General features: G+C 45.9%; 1 protein-coding gene across 2 annotated transcripts in view; it reads left to right on the top strand.

Annotated features, from left to right (window-relative positions):
* Nucleotides 1–23,260, top strand: part of dlp (glypican dally-like) — a 66,526-nt gene that overhangs the window by 33,519 nt on the left and 9,747 nt on the right. For both annotated transcript variants that reach the window (XM_003707582.3, XM_076539404.1), the window contains one exon: nucleotides 21,562–21,732. In XM_003707582.3, the coding sequence (XP_003707630.2) occupies nucleotides 21,562–21,732 (171 nt within the window). The remainder of the gene's footprint in view (nucleotides 1–21,561; nucleotides 21,733–23,260) is intronic.

Genomic DNA, 23,260 nt, shown 5'->3' with positions numbered 1-23,260 from the left:
ATTTAATATTTATAAAATCCCTGAAGCGTGGCTTGCACACTTGACCCAGAAAACCCAACGGATAGATAAAATCACCAGGGCCAAGAAGTTAGCCAGTGGCTCGAGTGAAAAGGATAAAAATACCTAAAGAACAGGGAGAAAGACAGAGAGGGAGAGGAAAAGGGCAAGAAGAAAAGAAAAGGTAAAAAGGAAATGCTGAAAGGAGGAGACGAAAAGGGCTCCGCGGTTGAATCGACCGACACTCGTCGAGCTCGCCAACCACTTGGCGCAACCCCTTGACCTTATGTACCTTTCCTTCCCTTTACACCACTTTTCAGCTTTCGACCATCTGTACCTGTCGTGCTAAAAACCTGCTAGAATCGGTCGAAAGGGAAACCGGAGTGGAAATTTCGTGCACGCGCGAAACCTTTTCTGGTTTACTTTCTCTCCACCCACTTGCCAGCCAACCCCTTTCGTAAATATTTGCTCTCGAACGCGACAGTCCATTGGAATTGAGAGAATTTCTTTTTTTACCGCAATGAAAGTGATTCAGAGGAACGTTCCACGATGGTTTAAGACCACAGGTTTTTCGATTTCCCGTTAATTTACGGCGTGAACAAGAAAATTTTATAGTCGGATTTATTCTGGTGGTTTATTAGGATTTAACTACATCTACCAAGAATTGCAAAATTATACGGTATTAACTCGTACGCGATGATTACCTAAGCGAGTACTTACTTTCCGATCAACGGCTCGTATTATCTTTCGTCACAGAGAATTACTACGATTTTATCGGTATGTAATAATAAATCGTAATTGTTATTCTCATTTCTCCTTTACGTAAGTAGCACCACGCGTTATGGACTAATGCTTGTTTCCAATTTACTGTAAAACATGTAATATTTCGAGTTAAACGTTCAGGGAAAATTACAAAGAAAATTTCTTCGACTCTCGATGAAAGAAAAAAAAAGAAACGTTTCGTTGAAGAATTTTTACAAAGGATTTGGTCACGAAACTCCTTCGGAAAACGTTGTTTTAACTCTCGTCCGGGTAACCAATATTCTCGGTCCAGCAAAATTAAACGACGAAATCTTATTATTCGAGGGTGGGCCGCATTCCTGTCGTTTCCTCGTTCGACTTCGTTTGACGTGAACTCGAAATTCGTGAATTCCTTCGGAAACTAATTTCAATTACTCGGTGCCGTACAATCGAAGTTCCTCTTTATCCCTGATCCCAGGATTCGTTCGCGTCTTCGAATTCCACCGACCCAACGGCATTCCTGCATAATTTCTTCCAGAAGCCAGTTTCGGTGGAGCAGCGTGTCGCTTTCGATTCCAGTCTCGTTGTCAGAAAAGGGATATCTTAATTCTTTCACCGGGCACCACGCGTCGTTTGCATATCGATTTTTTACGACGCGAAAAAGGGTGTTTTCTGCCTCTGGATTCATAACATTCTACCTCCCGTTTCGAGGGTTTCAAGTTAACGCGCTTCCTGTCCACTCCGGATACGAAACGATAAAGGAAGGAGACAAACGAAAAAATGTCAAAGTAAAAGCAGGCAATTTAGAACTCGAAAGATGAAAATAATTGTTCTCTCGATTTAAGCGGTTCGCTATCGGATTACTTTGTTCTAAACATGCGGGTAGGAAGATCGATGTGTAAGGTAGTCGTTGAAGGCATCACGTGGGCCGTTGGCCGGCTAACGATTCGCAACGCGTGGGAATTTATTTGACAAATTTATTTGACGTCCGGTATTCGTTGCATTCCACAGGATCGAATTAACAGGCGAGGCTGAAGTTTCGCTGCAATTCGAACCAGCCTTAGGAGAGAATCGCGTTAGCGTTAGAATTATCGTAAAATTTATTAGCGATAACTCGGCGAGCTCTCGAGTTATTATCGGTCGAGGAAAGTTTTAACCCTGTCGGAGCTTGAGAGATTAGTCTGTAGGTAACGATCTTTATTTCGAAAATTCTTCCTCTCGTGAGACAAGAAAAATCGATTCCTTCTCTTGTCTCAAATAGCAAGATGTAACGAAAGAAGCAAGATGAACACCGACAGAGGGTGGACGAAGATAAGAGAGAGGGTTAAATCCACCGAGGTGGGAAAAAAATGGAAAGGTAAAAAGAGAGGAGATAACGTTTCTTTCTCCGCAGGATTCGTGATCTTCCAGGTCGCTTTGTTTCGCGGGAAAGCTGTCTCGTGATTCGTCGTCGCGTTATCATTTTTACCTTTGACGCACGCAGATTGGTTCCACGAGGAGACCCGACACCTTTCACCCTTTGTTCGTCTTTTCCTCTCCCCTTTTTTTTCCCAGGTTCCGTCTTTGTTCCACCCTCGCTCGCGTATTCATCACCCTCGCGAACGAAACGAGTTACTCGTCGCGTTTCTTCGAGTAGGAACATTGTTTGACGGTTGAGACGCGGGTACTACATCGATATTTTAAACGAGTCGACTAGTGTCGAGGGTGTCTTTCAATTGCTTCGTTCCGATATTAACCCTTTAGACTTTGCGCCGCTCTTTCGGCAACTCGAAACGATTAAATAGGAGATTTCATCGAAAAGTAAATAACTTTTGTCTCGCGAAACGCGAATCGAAGTTGAAAAGCTTTCTCGCTACCGGTGCGACGCTATGTCGAAGGAATTCCCTGATGGCGCGAAAGTGCACTTACGCTTCATTTTTCAATGCTTAACGAGGAACAGCCAGGTCCACTAATATCGCGTAGGTGTCGTAAATTTAATGCCTGTACACGTAAACTAAACTTACAAGGGAACAGTCGCCCGCTTCTGACACTCTTCTTTCTTTTTTTTCACCCCAATGATCATTATTCTTCGACGTGGAGACATTTAACGTATCATAAGGCGACGAGTGTCGTGTGACTCTGGTCGTAATTTTTTCGTGGACGACCGATAACCTCCCCATGGCATACATAAATATTTCCTTAAAGAAAAGTATGCGCATAAATTTCTCCGGAATTTCAATTATCTAAATGGTCAGAGTTTGTCACGATTTTCTTTCTCGATAATCGGGAATGTTACATTGAACTACTAAGAATATCCATATAAAATCGATAGAAAAGGATGGACGATGCTACTCGTTACAACTCGAGTTTCGCGGATTCTTGCAGATTTCTTGCAGAACGATAAAGCTTATCTTTGCGATTGCAAATTACGTCTCGTTTCATAGCTCGCTTATATTTAGTTTCGGTTTATGATCCCTTCAAACGTACGAGGTCGTTCACGATAATTGAATTTTGCCACTGTCGGAATAATATCGTAGCGCATTTTGCTTCGTTCTACGTTCATGCATTACATTTTGTGGACGAGAAACGAAATTCGAGAATTATATAAAATTTCAACCGGTCGTTATCGGCTCAATTATTTTTCAAAGTTAACGATCGTTTGTTTCGCGACAAACGATGCGACGAACACGCAGTGGCAATAATTAAATTGCCAAGGCAGTGGCGCAGAGGCAAAGAGAGAAACGAAATCGTAGACAATTCCATTAGCCACCGCTTTCGAACGACGAACGTTCAAAATTGTATAAAATTTCGAGCGGTTGCCGACGGCTGGCTCGAAAAAGAGCGAACAGAAAAAACTTTACCAAGCCCGTAATAACCGCAACGAGTGCTCTGGCAAAAGATTTAAATGCGGTACCTTCTGGTGGGCTTCGACGCGGCTGCACGCATCGCATCGTTCCTACGGTCACCGATGGCCCTCTGTCTTTCCTTTCTCTTTCTCTCTCTCGCCCTCTTTCTCTTTTCCTCTCTTTCGTCTCTCTTTCTCTCCCGGTGAGTTGCTTCTTTTCGATTCTCCCAGTTCATGGGCCTGTTCTTCGCGGCAGGGCCGACTAGCGATGGCCTCAACACGCTTCCAGACCTTGGAAATATTTTTGCTCTTTCTGATCGAAGCTTTTCCACGATCTTCCGAGTATCCGATAACTTTCGTGATTTTTACGCCGTTATCGACGTTGCTCTACTATCGCTTCCGTGGTTATCGGAATTGAAAGCTGTCGAAATGTCTGTCTTATCTAAACGTCGCGTTCTCTTTTTCTTTTCGGCTACCAATTATTTCGTATAGGCGATAACGCGTCGAATCGCCGCTCGTTACGCGAAAACGTTCTGCTTCTACAGTCGCGGCGATGTATAGGCGATAGACGATCGAAAAGTTGGCAGGGGATGATGCCCATCACTACCGACTGCGCTCGTGGCGGTCAGGTATGCGAGACTTGCAGACGAAAAAAATAAACCGAGATGAAATAAGAAAAGACAAAAAGAATGCGCGGACGCGCGTGGTAAAGAGAGTGCGAGAGGGAGAGAGAGAAGGGCCACGCGTACGAGGGACAAAGAGAAAGATAGAAAAGGGTGGGTGGGCAAAGCAGAAAGGGTGGAAAAGGAAGGAGCTGCATCGAATGCGCAAGAACGAAACGAGCGAGAAAAAGAGGGGAGAATCGGGATGAAAGTAGCCTAACCTGAACGACCCATCGAGTCTAAACAATCGGACGATCGCCCTTCGAAATATCTCTGGCTGCTGGGAACACGTTTATGCGTGTCCGTTCGTCCTACCTGTTCTTCGACTGTTTGCTCGACCGGGCTACTTGTTTGCCGGACTTTCATAAAATTCCTCGTGACTCGACGACGTTCGTCCGGTCACGGTAGTCACCGTCTCTGTCTTTCTCGCGTTTCCGTCTTTTGCGACACGCGTGACCGCTTTCTTTTTTGCATAGTCTTCCTTTACACGGGAATTAAGCGACGCAGGGTCGGGAAATTGAATGAAATCGCGTTAGGGCGGAACTGAAAACTCGAAGTATTCGATTCGAACGAGAAGCGAGAAACAGGTATATTTTCGAACGTAATAAGGGTGACGCGCCGTTGGTAATCAGGATGGAAAACAACGACGCGGCGGTTTTCGCGGCCACAGAGTCGGTGCTCGAGCTGCCTCGACGAACCCGCTGCGAATTGCACTCGAGTTTACACGTGGCTTCGGTGTAAACGCCGCTGCCGGGAGTTTAATTTGAAGTTGAATGCCAGACCAGGATCGAGGCAAACTCGCTGGAAAACCGCAGGATCCACTGGCTGGATACTCGAAATCCTTTTGCGGACGGGTTCGAAGTTTTCCCTGCTCGTTACGACCGAGCGAGAATTCCGCTTCTTCGAATAATTTCGTTCTTTTCTTCTCGACAATACGAAACGAAATGAAAATCGTTCCGAGAGAGACGAAGTCGTGGACGATCGCGAAAGAAACGATTTCGTAGGGTACAGAGATCGGTAAGCCGACATTTTTACGACTATAATGCCGTGAACACTGGCAGCGGAATGCGTTTCGTGCCGTAATTGCACAACAAATAGCGAATAAGTAGAACGCCGCATAACGTAACATGACGCGCGATAGCGATAAACACGGAGGAAAAACGGGGAAGCAAAGTTGCGGTTCGTGATCGAACTAGAAATTCAGATTCGTCCGGGCAAGGCGGCGGGGTCGGTAAAAGTGTCGGCCACGGTGTTACAATGGCCGGTAATGGTCCACGATAATGGTAGTTTATGCTGGAATTAAGTTAGCGCACGATGTTAAACGCGTACGGACTAACGCACGAGTAAAACGACTTATAGAGATACTCTTAAAGGTCGTGCCGAACAAAAGGTCACTTTAATTCCATTAGATCGTTGAAGCCTCTAATGTTTGATCGCGTGGGCAGAAATGGAGAAATTTGCGGACTGATCGCTTCGAAATAGCGTCGCGTATCCGTTGCATCTTTGCCTCCCACGCGTTTCCTCTTTCTTCTCGTTCTCGCAGAAAATTTCTGCCCCTGTGGACCTATCGATTCTCAACGTTAAACTTTAGTTCGGTGAAATATTAAGAGTCAAACTCGTCTTTCACTGACCGAGTTCGCGGCGGTACTTGGACTATTTAATCGAGCGTTGCTGCGAGCAAATTGCCTTTTATAGATACCTCGGGTATCTCGCTTGAACGAATAGAATACCGACGTTTTTGCGTTATAGTTTTCTATTTGGCGCGCGCGCGGTTTCATTCGTGACATTCAATAGATTTTAACGCGTTCCGTATAAAGCCACGACGCAGTCGAGCAATTCATTCGAATACATTTTGTTCGATCGATCCTGGTTATCCGATATGAATCAGCCTGTACAGGACACGCTTGGCAACGTGGAAGGCTGTACGGTGTTTGGAGATCGGCCAACGTTTCTACTTATGGTGGACTAATGTATTTTGTAACTTGTAGATCTCCGATAAGGAGCAGTTACGGCTTCTGTAAGTGGCACCGGAGGATACGGCGGTTCTCAACCGTCTCGATTTCTCGTCAAATCGATCGTCTCTCGTAGCCGAGGTTTGCGCCGAAAAAGACCGACGTCTTAACTGAACGCGATAAGAGAACTCGAAAGGATCTCGTTGGTATCGATCGTCCGGCTATTTTCGTTCCGACCATTTTCGCGTTAATAAACGGACGGACAACGTTGGCGGAACCAGATATCGGTAAATTATTCGAAAGATGGTCTTATCGCGGGGGCGAAGAGGATATCGAGGGAGGGAGCCTGTAAGATTTCGGGGTAGTTGACCCCTTTCGCGAATCAGCTGTTCGAGGAGCCGCGGGACGAAAGCACCTCGAGGCGGCACGTTTCAAAGCATACCACGAGGCGAAAGAGAGAAGAGAAACGAGCGAGTGGAACGGAGACGGAGGAGCTACGTTAGCAAAAGAAAGGACGAGAACCGAGAACGAGAAGAGGCGAAGAGAGAATGGATGGGAAAGAAAGAGGCAGGAGAGGCAGACGCGTGGGAGAGTGGAGCTCCATCGGGATGGTGCTCAACCTTGCACAGGTGAGCGGAAGTCGGGACGAGGCTCTCTCCGCGTCTTTCCAACTTCCATTAGCTCGTGGGAAATTTGATCTTTCTGAACGGCGACGTTCCGGCTGTTCGACGAGTCTCTGTCCCTCTTCGAAAGGAAAACTTTTTACGCTGCTCGTCTCGCGCACTTGCTTTCGAACTTGTGCTTTCGTTTATAATCGTGCGATTATGCGCGAAGGCATGTGGCACGTTCCGCATTCGAAAGCCCTCGCCGATCGAGCTAGGACAATTGTAGCCCGGGTGTAACGAACGTTGCTTTATCGCGGTAAAAAATATCGAAGCGTCATCGTCGATGGCATTTCGCGTACGCGACGAGTACCGCTCGACGTCGTCGATTGGTTCGAGCCTCGACTGGAAGGCCCTCGAGAATTAAATCAATTAAAGGGACGTCGTTCGGTGGCGTTATTTGCACGGTCGGCCGGTTTGTCGGCTTGCTCGTAAATCGTGTGACGGATTGTGTCTCCGTGTTTGATTATTCTCGACCGGCGTGTCATTTTCGTCACTCGCGGCGTTCGTCTCGAAGCCCAGAAACTTACTAATCGTATCTACGTTCGTGCTATCGAAAGGGTTAAGCCTCTCGACATCCAAGTTCTCGAACGATCCAATATGTTTCCGATACTTTATGTTGTTCGAGCGTGTGGTCGAACTAATACCACGAATTCATCGAAGCGAAACGCTTCGATAGGATTCGAGGGATTAAAGGACATCGTTCGCTCGTTGGACAACGACTACGGGACACGGTGAAACGAAATTGAGGATAAAGCGGCAGCCGACTCACGGGTTAGAAGCTGTGCTGGCCACGATCGAGCAAGGAAAGAGGAGAAATAACGACGAAGGGAGAAGAACAGGAGGACAGGGTTAAGATTGTAAAGAGAGAAGAAAAAGAACGGTGGCGTGAACCGGTGATCGAATGGCGCCAGCTAACAGCGATCATTTTTTTTTTTTTTTTTGTCGTAAGAACATTGACTTCCTCTCACCTTTTATTAAAATAGCAATCGCAGGATATTGATCAATCGGTTACCTAGTAATTTTCTTTTAACTCTAAGCTCGTCTTCGCCGCGATTGAAGTATGCCGTTTGTTTCGCGTCGGTACACTTATACGACAACGAGCTTAGTCGTAGATTCAATTGGCGAAAGAAGAATCATCGTATACAGTGGGTAGATAATTATATGCTAGCCTGTCGGCTCGATAATTGGTCGAATTGAATCGCTGTCGATCATGGTTACGTTAGCAGAGGTGGCCAATTAATTTGCGGTGGCCGCAATAACTGCGGCTCGACTCAAATCGCGTTCGTGCACGCGTGGTGCTAATTACCGATCTGTTCCCCATTAACGAACATCGAAATTGGATAGCAACGACCGTTTCTAAATCGAAGGTAAATCTTTAAATTTAGAAAAATCGCGAATCTGTCGCGTAGCAAATGTTCGATCGTTCTCGGATTTGAACCTTGAAAATGTCAGCTTCTTCGTTTCGAGATATCGTTAATTTTCGACATAAAAAATGAAATGGTTTTTCAAGGTTGTCTCGTTGGTCTCCGAAGCGTCGTTTTTTGCGGCTCGACAAAGTCACGCTCTGGAAACTCGAAAGATCTGTTCGGATCGAGTTCCCATCGCTTGTTAGCGAAGATATTAAAAACGAAATGTTAATGCCCGAGAACGGAACGGAAGAAGAGAACAGGTTTTCGTGGCTAAGTATCGTGATTTCTCGATTCCATTGCTCTACCTTTATTCGAGACTAAAATTACTTTACGAAATAACATTGTAACGTATCGGTGTAGATCGATCCGAAACGCGGAAGAAAACTCGATCAAGACGAAGACGCGAACGATCGACGCTCGTTCAGTCGATGAAAATCGAATTCTATCAATATTAATAAGCCAGTCATGAGGCGGCGGCGTGATCGCGAAACGTAACCATCGTTATCGTATTTCGTGTACTATAACGCATATTAATTAGCCGGCGTCGACGTTCGTTCGTTGTAATTCAACAGACCCCCTCGTAGTTTGCTTTATAATTAACGAGGTAACGGACAATTTTCGTGCAATGACCGGCCAAGAAATAAAGGCCGTTTTCTCGTGGAACCAGTTTCGACGTCGCTGGTAATTTGACGTTTTGTTTAATTTATCGGCGGGATCGTTTCGGAATGTTTTCTTTTCTTTTCTCGCTTTTAGATTCCTGTACCCGATCGATCGTGTAGGGCCATTCTTAATTACGAAAGCAACGCCAAGTTATTCTCGCTTTGTATGAAAAAGATTTTACAGGGGAAGAAGGAACGCGCGTAAGTAAAATGGGCGCAATTAACGATCAAGATCCTTCGAAGCATGGAAGATTCGCGGAAGCGTTTAAACCGGTGAAACTTGTCGGATTCTCGAATTCCCTTGGGCTATCGCACGTTTCGGTACTAATGCCAATGTTTGTTAGGACCGTTTGGCATTTGAACTGTCCTGGCGTAAATTCTCTTTCCATTTGGAGCGGTGCGCGGTGTTTCGCACGATTCGCTGATTGCCGATTGAAAGTGCATATTTGTACAGGTGCAAATATCAACGCGTGTCCGCGTTTGTTCTACGGGGTACTTGATGCACCGCCGAAATTACTGTTTGTGTGCTTCGATGCAGCTACCTATCGATTTCATGGTCTTTGCCAAATTGTCCGTTCAATTATGATCAAACTTGACTCCGACGTCTGTTGCAATAATTCTGTGAGCGTGTAATCTTTCGACGTTACCCCTTATTCGCGCGATACGATTCAAAATATCTGTCGTACTGATTGACGATGTTAACGCTTCAAGTATTCATAATAAGACGAAAATTATTTGAAACGCCAGTGTATATACGTTTAGCGCGGTAATTGCGAGCTAGTCGCGTTCCGATGCTGTAATTTCAAGCATGCGCTCGCATATCTTTCCTCGATATCGACGTGCATTAACGTGCGGCCAATAATAGCGGCTTGAAATTTCGATTGCAACGTTCGGTATCGGCCAACGACGTACAAAATTCTCAATTATTCAGAAAGTATCGAGTCTCGGTGTCGATCGATCGATCGATTGGTTCGTTCAACACGAATCAACTTTATCTTTGATCGTGTCCGTTTGATATTTCGGTAACATTGTTCGATTAAGTAAATGGTTCTCATCGTTACGATCGATCGTCCGTTCGAGAAATTGAATAGGAACGCGCATCGATGCATGCTTAGTTGAAAGATTGGCGAGCAAGGTGGAAAAAGTATAAGGGTTAGGGCAAGATGCTACCGTGAGATATTTGAGGACATTCGACCGGCAGAGTCTATACAGAGGCCGGATTCGGTGGCGCACGCGATCGTTCGTGTTGAAGAAGCACACCTGTGTGTCGGTGAAACTTCGGCCTCTTTGATATTACCTGTTACGTGCGTGGGTTTGTGCGTTCGCTGGCCTGAAGAAAAGTGGCGCTGCCAAAGAATGCACCTTGTCGGGTCCAGGTAGTTGGAGAGACCGCTACGATCCTCTTGGACCGGCTTCTGGCCGCGTCTCGTCGCGTTCTCGCGCGAAAAACTCGCTTTTTACTCGAACCGTGTCTCGATGACGTTTACATCGTCGATCGAACGCCGTTTTTGCGAAAGGGATATTTTATCGACCATCTAAACGGAACAATTAACGACGAAGGTCACACCGTTCGCGCCCGTGGAATTCTTTCGACGAACTTAGACTGTTATTTTTATTATACTCGTACTTTTGCCATGTTGTTTTCGATCGTGCAAACGATCGTGGCGTTACTCGACTAATAAAGTCGACACGAACCGCGGTAACCGAAGGAAACGCGTCAGAAATTGAAACTATTCTCGCGCCGAGATTCGCGGATGTTTTCTCGGTTTGTAAGATTCTCGCGAGATTAAACCGAGCGTAGCAAGGAAAGAAGAAGGCGCACAGCGATAATCTTGCTCGATTCTTTCGCTTTCTTCTGATCCTTTTTCTCTCGTTTCTCCTTACATACGTTCCTGTTGCCAGTACCGAAAGCTTGGCCGGATTCCTGGCTTCTCTTTGTGTCCGTGTATCGTTGCAGCTGCAACCCAGGCTGGCAACTGCAGGGCAGGTGATACGAACACATGCTACGTGGACCGTGCTCCGTAACTTCCTTTCGTACCACCAGGAACAGGCAGGAACGAGGAATTTGCTTTGTTCGAAGCTGGGATGAGTTCGATTCTGTTTTACGGAAAATTCAATGATACCTTCTCGAAACGTATTACTTCGAAAATGAATAAGAAAAGATCGAAGCGGTGAAATATTAAATTAATTAGCCTTCCGTCGGATAGTTTGACTCGGCGCGAAAATTATCGCGTGTAATAATTAATCGCGGGACAAGCAATTGTTGAAGCACGAGAAAATGTCGCGCCATTGGTGCCTTTGGGGCCCGAATCTCGTCGGCCCCGAGCAGTGGTGGGATCGTGCAGGGGTTGGCCAAATAAAAAGAGAAAATCTTCTGGTCAGATGGTCAAGCCTCATTAACGAGATAAGTCCGGTAGAGGAGTTTCGTGGTCCCGTCTCTTTCGCTTCTCCACGTGGCTCGCTTTCATCCTGGTTCACATGCGTGCCAGACCTCCTCTCCTCGAACTTTCCTCGTCGTTATTAACGTCTGCCATTATCGTTTCAACCGCTGTCTTCCTCGGGCTTTTTATTTCTGTCGTATATACCCGTTCCAGAGTTCAATAATCGCCCCTGGAAAACGTACAGTACAGTTTTCTACGGTCTGGTGTTCTCTCTCCTGGTCCGTTGGCCACCGTCGATGCTTTTACGGTGGTCGCTGTTCCGTCGCCGAGCCGCGCCGCTCTGGAATTCGAAGGGACTTCGAATTATGCCAGTCGTCTCCGTTCTTTCTTGTTTTTCACCCCCGGCCACTTTCCGACGCGAACGACGTGATCGATACGGTTTCCCGCGCACGAATATTCTCCCTCGAGTTTTACTCGCTCTTCCACGGACGCTCAAAGGTCTGGGTTACGATCGAATCGACGAAACGGTTCATTGTCGGTGTTTCGCCGACATTGCTTTTGTGTCGCCTCTCGTAAACCGTAACGCGACGAATAAAAAGGAACTTTTTATCCCTGAATAGGGGTTAACGAGACGTATTCGTTCACAGATGTGCGACCACGAATTCATTAGACTACAAATTGTTCGTTGTACCAACGAAAACACGATAGTAATTAAACAATAGAGTTGCACGCGTCAGTCGCGTTTCATGCACCGATGTTAAGCAGGGGTTGCATTTGCATTAGAGGCAAGTACATATATATCCATTAAATTTGCCTCGTTATTATTACGTTACTATTGCGGAAGCGAATATATTCGCGCTCAGTTCGATACACCGGTTTGTATCGCATTGTAAACGATGTTTTCAACTTAAAGAGATCTACATATCTAAACCGAACAATTATATTTAAGTTCTAAAACACTGTATCTTGCTCCGTTAACATCCCGATCGTGTCCACGGATTGGCACAAGACTCGGAACGAAATTATCGTATAAAAAAAAAGTTACGACGCGTGCGAACGAAGCGGACAAGTCCGAAACGATCGAACGAAGACGCGGGTCGATACGAAAAGGACGCGTTCCGGCTCGGCGTCTCGACGCGACGTCCCGTGTTCTCCGGACAAAATTGGAAGATTGCCCGGCGCCGTTCTTCCTCCGCCAATTCTCCACGGTCCATTATTGTCAATCGTCGAAAAACGCATCCGGAATTTCCCGAGCAGTGAACGCAACAGCGGTAGCATGGTCGATCGAACGACGGCGAGGAGTCGCGTGCTCGGTGAAGGTCCCGACGAGCGGATAGCCACGATAAACACGCGATTGAAGCTACGCGATTGAAGCTCCGCGATCGAGACAGGGGGAGAAGGTTAAAGCAGTCGAGCGGTTAAGAAGTTTTCTTCGCGTCGTTGGTTTTAATTCTTAATCGACTGTGGACGTCTATATCTTGGCGAGCCCCTGTACCAACCGCTGCTGGACGTATCCGAGCGATCCGATGGTAAAGGTCTCGTACGACTATGTCGCGCGAGAACTTTTCTCGAGCCTTTGTCGAATAGATTCGGGCGTAATGGACCGTGAACGAACGCGTTTGTCGCTCGAATTCGTGCGTGTTCGATGATGTGTCGATTTGTCGGATGTTTAACCCTTTCACCGCGCGAGGACAAACGCGAAAAGAACGACGGGAAGTTGAACCGTGGTAACAAGGATATCTACGATAAAAGACCCCCCGGCTCGAATGAAGCCTCGTTTCGATCCAATTTGGATATTACGTAACGTCACGCGGTGAACACGATGCGAGGACCTATTCCGGTAGTAGTAGAAGGGTTAACGTTTGAATCCACAAAATTCGTGACACGAATCCGCGCCATACTGTGCGTCCTGTTCGCAAAATTGCTCGCAACAGCCGGTAAAACGGGTTCATCGTCGCGGCAGACGATGATTCACAAGAGCAAACTCGAGTGATCTCATCGTTTCCAGCAGCGAACACGGACAACTCGAAAACTGGACAATATGTCGCGCGTGTACCGGATGACAACTGTATATTTCTTCTTCCGGTTCAGCCGAAACTATTCGTAGGCATATAACGAAGTTTCATTCGGTCGTTGCTGAAAACTAGAAGCAGAGCCGCTCGTTAACGCCTGGGACAAAAATTCAATTCTTTCGTTTGCGAACGCTCGTCGGACCACCCGCTTTGTTTTCATTTTTAGGATCGTTTGCATCGAAACGATACGAGAGGAGTCGATCAAATTTTCTCGGACCTTCGTGTCCAGAAGCGAACGCGTGAGAAAGTAATAACCGTGCACGAGTGGAACGTTCGAATAATTAATCGGACGTTATAAGTTACGAAGATTTTTCTCTCGCGCAATGCTTTAACCCTGTTCGAAACGATCCATTTGAAGTCATTGTAGCGTACGAGTATTTATAGGCAGACGCATTTTTACTTGCTCGACACGTGGCAGATTTATACGGCGCGGAGGCGAGAAGGCGAGAAGACAGTTTTTATGGCTCAATCTCTGTCGCCACGGGCAAAAAAGCGTATCGCGGTTATCTGAAAACATAGTGAAAATTTTGCCTCGCTAATTTTCACACCGATCCGTCGTCGTGTTTCCTCGAACTTCGAACAACGGTTATCGTGTTTGCGTACGAGAAAATCCCGAAAAAAAGAAACCGAACCAAACTCGAGAATAATAACGAGCTCCGAACTCTGCCATTATTTAACGATGCGCGCAGAACATGGAAAACTAAAGTTTCGAGAGAATTGCAGGATTCTGGTGATGATAGGATGGTTCCAACGTCCCACGAGGACGGTGTAAATGTACGGAACAAACGGGTGCGACAAGCGTGGGTTCAAGTGACGCGTCATTTGCATAATCTGACTCGTTAAGCAATTAAGTCGTTCCATGTTACTCGCAACGAATGAACTTGGAATTTCTTTGATGGACATCTTCTGTGTCCTATTTAACGTTAAATCCCTCTTGTACTATCGGTTGGCTGCAGTCGAAATGATCATATAGGATATCTGTAGAGAAAGATTCTCTAAAGCGTCTAGAGTATCGCTTCCAGACTTGTTGTAAGAGCAGCGATCAGGGTGTTAACGCGTACAGAGGACGAGTCGGCTTAACTCGAGTAATTACGAATGCAGAAAGGGGTCGGTGTGTTCTGTTGTTAGATGCACAAAGCCCACAGTCGTACAGAATGACTGCGCAAATCTTTGGAACAATAGAGACCAGTTGACGAACCTCCTCCTACGTTTAAATAAAAGCTTCTCCTCTGACTGGCTTATAAAGCGGAAAATATGCGCGTATGTTTATCGGTCCGAGTTTAGATCGGCGGCTGGTTGCAATGACCAAAGGCCAACAACGCCCAATTCGTTTTCTAAACATAGCGGAACGACTTGGTCACTGAACCCATTTTTCATCGACAGGATGTTGATCGCAAGAACGTTACACGATACGATACCTCCATTTGTATATTCTTCCTTTGATAAGCTCGAAGGTAGTCGTTGACGGACATTTATTATAGACAAATTGATTTTACGAATCGATGGTTCGTAAACGGCTGTCGGAAGAAGGGTGAAATTCAGTAACGAGTAGCTGATGCTAAACACGTGGCATCTTAGCTTTTCATCTTTCGCGAAAGCTAGAGTGGACTTGAAGCATAAAAAAATGACGTTGCAAAGAAACTTCCGTAAAATAAAAAGTAGGAAAGTGGTAAAAGTGTAACGACAGACGGTGTAAATCTCGAAAGCGCCGACAGCGAAGAAATGTACGTGTTAGTAATCAAGTTTTAACGATCAAAGTGCGATCGTTACACGCGCGACGCCGACAGGACGTGGATAGGGTTAAGGAATACTCGGATTTCCGTGTCGTCCCTTTTCACGAAGGGCGACGCACTTTTTCCAAGGGTTGCATGCTAATTCAGGGACGAAGTGGTTGACTTTATAGACGCATCGCGACGCGGTGTCGCCGACAATGTGGCGCATCACGAAATCTACCTGCTCTGATTTACATTTCACGCATGGCGAATCGTGGCGATAAAGGGTCAAATTTTTGGAAATTTCAAAACCACGAATCAAAGGATCGAAAGGAGTATAGATCCTGTCGTCGTTCATTTTTTTCGAAGAATACGTGAAGAGAATCCTGACCAGTTTGTCGATCGTATTTGTATGCGACGGACAGGTGAAAATACGACATTTTTTTTTTGACAGAAATATTATGCTCGACCATAGAGATACGAGACCACGTATGTGCTACCACCTAAATTATAATGATTTCTTGGCTAGTTCACGAGAACCGATTCCTCTCCACGAATACGAAACCGAGAGCCTGTCTTGAATACGAATTACTATGGCATTCTATTCTCCGATGGACTGATACGTTGTCCTAAAAAAAAAAAGAACTGGAATAACTTATTCTCGAGATTATAACGTCCTACCTGTACTCTCTCTAACTTCTGTCGAAATTTAACTACCGAAGTCAGAAATTTCTGAAACTTCGAATCGAGATAAAGGATGTATCGTAAAGAAGCCTTGTCGAATAATTAGCGTAGAAACCTTCGAAAATTTCCTGGTTCCGGAGGGTGCGAATCGTGAGAGGCTTATTGGAAGCTTTGCTATTTTATGGGCCACCTGTTAGACCCTCCAGCACTCCTCTTTTGTTATTTCCTTTTGTCTTCTTTCCCCTCTGTTGCTTCCCTATCTTTAATTTCGACGTACACCTCAATCGTTTCGACATATCGATTTCCAGTTTAAAATTTCGATTCCTCGATATCGGAGTCGTCGATTTACGAGAATTTTCGAGCCATCTTGGCTCCTGTTTCGCGCGCCATTGCTTCGGTCCTGCTAAAATCAGTCAGCGAAGCATTTTACCGGTTGTCCAAGGGGTTGCTCGACCAGGTCAAGCGTCGACGGGTTTACCAGGTTGTTGGAGAAAGAAAAGGACGAGTCCAGGATAGCGGTGGTCGTGGGGAAGGTGGAAAAGGTCAGTGAAAGAGGTGTATCGAAGGACAGGTTTGTCATTTTCTACGCAGACACCCTCGAACTGACACGGGAACGGCTCTCGGTCTCGTGCAACCAATTCACCGTCCCCTACGAGTCGCATAGGGTAATGCAATATAACCATGTGAAAGAGGGTGTCTCCTAGCAACCCTATGTCTTCTCACCCCCATTCTCTAAGCTTCACCCTAGAACACCCTAAATCCGCTGCACGCCGCGAAACTTTCCCTCCTCGTGTTTTCGCAGGTGTCTGAGCGCTGGTGTGGATGCAGCATTTCAAGGTTTGCGCGTTCGTGAAATTGGAACCGAAGATCGTGCGAATGAATTTCGAATAGATTTAACCCCTTTCACGATTACGATATAAAGTTTAATTTAAATCGTCGTTACAGTTACAGTTGTCGACAGTAGTTATTAATTCTTATAGGGAAACTAATTTTTACCTAGTAAGCGAAGCTCGAGAAAGCTGTGAAAGTAAGCGCTTCCTCTCGAACACAGGGTTACGCGAGGCGACGAGAATTACGATTCGAGAGTCGACCGAACATTGTTTGTTCTTTCCGCGCGAACGAAGGTCTCCGAAGCCATTCAGGAACGAAGCGAATTGGGAAATAAAGTTATTTCTGCTATGGATATAGACCGCCGCGATACGGATTCGCAGAATGAATCGAGAAATCGAAGGTTTTGCTTGATCGCGTCGAATCGTTTGCTTCGAGACGTCGCATTCGTGTTCGGTGGTAAAAGCGTGAGACACCCTGTACATCGAACGTACACCGGTATTCGACAAGGGGGATGATGTTTGCACGCTCGCAGGGGTTCACGAACGAGAAGCCGGTCTCGCGAGCGTGTCGACCGTGTCAGGATTTCCCCTTTCTTCACGCTGGCACAATTATCATGATCGTTAATTTTGCTCTTACATAGGCACACCGCGCACGCGTTCGTTCTTTCCTCTTGTCGTTCGTAAACCGTAACCAGGCGCCCTGTTACATTGTTGCACCGGCAATCCCACTTTAGGCGGTTCAGCCTTTGTCGTGGATACACGGTTCTCTATGGGGTCGAACGATCGATAAAATCGTGCGTTTCGTTCCTCTCTCTATCTGCCCCCGCCAACATTTCGTACCGTGTCGTTGTCCGTGGACATTCTACCGTTTTCGACGTCCGCTTTTGTTAAACGGGTCAGCTCTCTTTTCTGCTGAAAAGCGACGAACAGCGTGGGCACGTTGCGACAAGAGCCGTGTACCGTTTGACAGGGGTACCTCTTTTCCTCTCGGTCTTTGTCATTTTCGCGCTGAAAATTAACCTTTTGCGGTTCGTTTATTCCGCGCGTTCAATTTCCTGGACCAGTGGATTCGATTTAGTTTTTGCGAACAGACGAAAAATTACAACGAATGCAAAGATTTTTCGTGGAACGTCGAACAATTTTCCTGGTTAGGAGTTCCTTTCTAAATAACTTTTCGAAATTAATCGAACTTTGTAAAAGGCTGCAATAATTTGGTATAACGCGGTCCAGATAGATTAAACTATTTAAACATTGTTCAACGATAAGTTAGATAAACGTCGTATACTACTAGAAGACAGACGACGTTAGAAGCATTTTACTATTCCGTCGTTAGGAGTCGTATACATATAACATTCAGGAGGTAGAATATACGGTGGTTTTCGTTCGTTCATCGAGCGTCCGTGCCAAATATTCCCAGGGCATCGAACGAAACGAGGAACAAGGAAACAATGAGCGTACAAAGGACGGAGAGAATTCTGCCTGGCCATAGGAGTAACTGTTTCTCTTTGCGGGCTATTCTTCGATGTTTTACAGTCTGTAGAACAGGACAACGATTGTGTGCGCGTGCACGTAGACGGACAGACATCCTGCTTTTCGCAAAGCATCCACGCCATTATAGGATACCAGCTTGAATCTCCGTTAAATATTTACGAGCTAGCCGAATCGTATCTTCCCGCTAACGTTAGCGCGCGATCAATTCGACCGGTCGACTCTGGCGAGGGGACGCGTCCAGACGACGAGCGTCGTCTGGCGTCGCGTCGTCCTGATTTTCACGACGCCCGGTTTTAGCGGCGCTTCGAACCACCCATCGTGACCGAATTTTCTTATCGATTCGACTAGACAATAATATCTGATCGCTTCGTAACCAGCAAACGCGAAACGAGACGAACAATCGACTGAGCTCCGAAAGTAAAAATATCGTCGGAGCGTGTGGGTCGATGATTAACAACGCGTTGCAGTTAATTAATAACTATCGTAAAACGATAGGAAGACGAGTCACGCTATCGAGATAGAAATCTCGTCGCTTCGAACAAAATGCTCACGCGACCGGAAACGTCCATTAAATACACGCATCGCGAATAACAATCCATCAACGTTTACGCAACAGGCTGTACAATATCCTGTCTATTTTTCGAGTAAACCGAACGAGACTTTTCTCTTCGCGCGATCCTCGTTTGTCGTTCGAAAAATGCGAGCGACGTTCGATGCACGATGTCCGTCGAATCTCTTTCGTTCTCTCGTTTTCGGAATCGCGCGAACTTATTTTCGCCCAAGTTATCCGCGGAGAAAATTCGTTTTTCCGAACGAAGGAAGCCGGGATCCAAGGAAAACAAACCGGGATTCACCTTTATGGAGATGCCGCCGAACCGCTAGGGTGGTCAAATATTTGGCGAACCACCAAACGGAACTCCCATTAATTTCCACCCTGTTTTCAATTTCGCCAAGACGCTTCTATCTTTACCCTGGAACAACTACCGATCACCGTTTCCCCTTCGACTCTTCCTTTTCAGCCAGTGCAAACATTTTGCGACTCTCTCCGGTCCCCAGGGAGGTTCGATTCCCGAACGTTGTACGGTCGCGTGTAATTTAAGCTTCGCTTAGTCAACAGAAAGCATAGGAACGGATAGAAGATTCTATACAGGGTCTATAGGCTCTTCCTAATCTTTAGCTTCTTCCTACTCTCTAGACTCTGGTCTTTAGGTTTTCGAACCCTCTACGTCGACGTTTTCCCTAGAGAAGTCTATCGTGCCCGCTACTGTGCTTGAAAGTAAAACGGTTTCGCCCGTTATTTGTATTCCATCCACGGCCACGCATACCGCTTTCGGTAACTGCAATATCATCCCCTAAACGGGCACCGAGATTGGAAGCACAGCTTCCGCGGGATTTTTCAAGAACCTTGCATATTTTTCTTCGTGTTTTTAACGTTGAAACTTGTTTCGTTTAGGGTTCGGCTCGAGACACGCGGTAATTTTTAGAACGTAACACTTGGATTTAATCATTCTCGATTATTCTACGGAGCGAAACGGTACGGAGGTGGACAACGCTAACAAACTATTTTTAGTTCAAACTTTGAATACGAGTTCTTGTTCCCTCTTGCAGGATACGTTGTTGTAAGTTTGGCTGGATTTGTATGTTGCCTTTGAACGCGACGCCTGCTGAAACATCTTACACGGTTTGGATTAATCTATTTACACTTCAGTTTTACGCGTCGTATATTTTGCTTAGCGCACTTGTGGATCGTCTAACTATAATCCGTTGATTCCTTGTCTGGTATAACTTTAGCTCCATACTTCTTAGCGTCGAACCAGATTTGCATTAAATTACGATTCGCACGATCGAACCTCGATCAAGGATGAATAGTTCATTAAAAGACGAAACGCGCTGGTTGTTAAACTAGTTTAAGTTTTGCATGAATTTCAATAATGCTTTACAACAGCGTATCGAGCGAACAATGTTTATTTGTTAACCGTTAAAATGATAAATCCTCGTGGAAAAAAAATCACATCGAAGAGACTGTACCCGCGGGCAATCGTATTTCTCGACGGTTTTTCATGTTTGCGATCTCTCCACCCTTTTGCTGCCGCGAGATTGGCTTTTCGCGAAGTTATTCGTGAAAATCCACTTACAATGGAAATTTCTCAATTTCCGTGTGTAACGCCCTTTTAAATGGCAGTCAAAAGATGCCTGGCTGGTATCTCTTCGATCGACTCGCTAACAGGATGTTTATTCGCTTGTTTCTTTCGAATAAAAATCTTTGATAAAAATGAAATCATAATTCGTCGGCTTTCGAATCTGAATACTCCCCGTTTCGGATTAAATGTAAAATTTTTCTGCGGTGATTTTATGATGATCCGGAGAATTAACCGTGAGCCTTCCTCGGAGGTACGGTTTCGCGTGTGTTTATCGAAATCGATGGACTAGGGAGAAGCTGACCTTTCGTCTAAAAAAAAAGTTGCGAGTTTTTCACGGTTCGATTGATCCGGAATTAATCGGCTGTTAAGGTTTTCCGATGCACGAGGTCGACACGTGCGCACACGTACGTAGAATGGAATCGATCAGAGGGTTGATCTATGTATAGTAATCGACCCTCTCGTAGGTAACCGGTATCGATCGTCGATTACCTGTTATTTTTAAGAATTATATAATAGAGAGGAAATAGTCCGACAATTATTAAGTAACCCGGTAAGTGTTGTTACCCGTTACGTTACGTTACGCTATGATCGAAGGATGCATTTTTTTTTAAAGTAATCGTAACGGATTACTTTTTCTCGTTGACTCTTTGCGTCGGAATAACGGCGAGGCTGAAACGAGCGGAAGGAAAGCGGAACACGCGGGCGACACGAGCAATCCCGCGGAAATGAATCGGGATTACTTTTACGGCGCGTTTGAAAGTTCGCGATGAACGAGACGACGACAGCGCCGAGAGAGGGTGGAGGGACAGACAGGGGTGAACGATTCGAGAGACGAAAGGCGGAGAGAGTTTGACGCGGAATTCCGAGTGGCTGGAAATTAGCTTACTTAGACGGTAGACTGGAAATATTGGCAGATAAGCGATATAACTGGCGACCAACCGATAAACGAACCGTAGGGTCGTTCTGTTCTCTCGATCGGACCCTCGAGGAAAACGTAGCTTATCGTAACCGTTGCTTGCTGCCAGCCAACAGAGGGTGGAATTCAATGTTGCCGTTGTTGAATCGTTCGTTCGAATGTGTAGGGCGGAACTCGGTATTGCGAGAGTATTCTAATTGCGATGAAAAATAACGTTTTCGCGCACATTTTATAAATCGGTTGAACAAGACATAAAGAGAATCGGTAACGCAGTTGAATCGTTATGCTTTATACGACGAAGGGTTAAAAAGAGGCTGTTTCGACGGAAGTTCGAGACAGTTTCCTTTTACGGTAGCAAGACAAACGACCAACCGGGAGCAGTTTTCCAAGCTCGTTTTAATCTCGTTTCTCGTTCGTTTTTCCAGCAAAGGAGCTGAAAATATGCGGCAGCGTGAGAAGCGGCGGAGAGGTGTGCTGTTCCGCGGACATGGAAGTGAGATTGCAGGCGAGGGCACGTGACAAACATGAGAAAGCCACCAAAGAAACTCTTCAACGACTGCATCAGGTCCTGTCGACCAGAGGGACCAGGTTTCACAGTGAGTACCTCCCTCGCGACTTTCGCGATTTTAATCACTTCAACGTCAACTTCGCGTGTAATTTCTACCCGCTAACTACGCTCGTTTTGACGACTACTTGCAAGCCTCTAATTAGTTCAATTTTACTCGATCGGATAGTACAATTTTTTCATCCAATTATGCCGCGACTCTCTCGCTCGCAGTAATACCTAGACTACTCGTCATTTTTATTTCGTTTTCGATTTGGAAATTTGCCTTTACGCCAACAGAACTCCGACAAATAGTCGGATAAAGTTCCCGACATAGTCTCTTGATGGAATAGCCGACGATAATCGGGAGTCGGGTGTCGTAAAACGAAATAAACGCGCGGACGCGAAAGAAACTGGTCGTCGTCGTCGCGCCGTCCATGGATCGATCTAGAAAATCGAACATCCCTGTCAATTATGCTGCTTCTCGGTCACAAAAGGACTTTACAGAGTAGTTTAATCGGCCGGACGTCCTCGACGCCGGTTGGGCAAGTGGTGTCGACAGGCGGGAACGAGGTTTCCAGCCACGACACCCGAAGAAGCGTCTCGAAATGAGATTTCTACGGTAATGGCGACTCGACGTCTACGCTTCCTCGCGTCACCTCGCATGGATCACTTTTCCTCTCCTCTGGTTTCTTCTATTTCGGTTTAATTACCTGTCCGTTATGTAGTCACGAATAAATTTCTTTGCGAAATTAAAATGAAAGAGAGACAAAATGTGAAGGCGCGTTCGAAAGAGGGTGCAAAATCAAGAGAAACCATTCACCTGCCACAAGGTGTTTTAGGGAAGTTGCTGGAATCGTAGGGTATCGTTCGTCGATCGGTCGATCGCTCGAAACTAGAAGGAACTTGTTCGAAAACTCGAAGAAGTGGTCGAAGAAACTCCATCTACTACTTTATTCTGTCGAAGCACACATGATTCACGATTTCGCGCGAATAAGGATGACTAGAGCGTGGAAGAAACAATTGAAGAAATTTTCAGAATACACCTCTCGTACGGTGACTAGATGGATGCGTTGGAGCGGTAATTTTGCTAATCTTTTAATCCCTATCCCCCTTATCCGGCCACGTAATTCCCGTTTGATGCCGTACCCAACGTTCGTCAATCTCGTTACTCGCCAACTTTTTTAATACTCGTTATCCACTTTTGCCCCGGAAAGCTTTAAAAATGTTGAATCTCAACCTGCAGTGTTTAACGTAATCCCTCGTGAACCGAGCTAGAATTTTTCATTAAACCTATTCGTTTCGAAAGGATATTCTCTAAAATAGTACAATTACCGGCATCGGACTCGAGGCAAGCCGTGCCTTTGACATTTAAAATCTTTTCACGTAGAGTTAAATCGCATCTGCGCGGTGTAACTAAGTGTGTAGGGACCTCTCGGCGGATCGTAGGAGTAGGCGCGCGATCGATCGTCGTTCGGAACGACCGTTTCAACGATTTGACGAACACTCGATCTCGATTCGGGAGTAGAAGGAAACTGCAAACTGTCCTCTGAGAGGATCGTCGGTGGTTAATGGGTGAA

The sequence above is a fragment of the Megachile rotundata genome, chromosome 14, assembly GCF_050947335.1.
Source record: "Megachile rotundata isolate GNS110a chromosome 14, iyMegRotu1, whole genome shotgun sequence".
Taxonomy (NCBI): Eukaryota; Metazoa; Arthropoda; class Insecta; order Hymenoptera; family Megachilidae; genus Megachile; species Megachile rotundata.
Note: the sequence above shows the minus strand (reverse complement) of the source record. Positions and strands in the feature narration are given on the sequence as shown.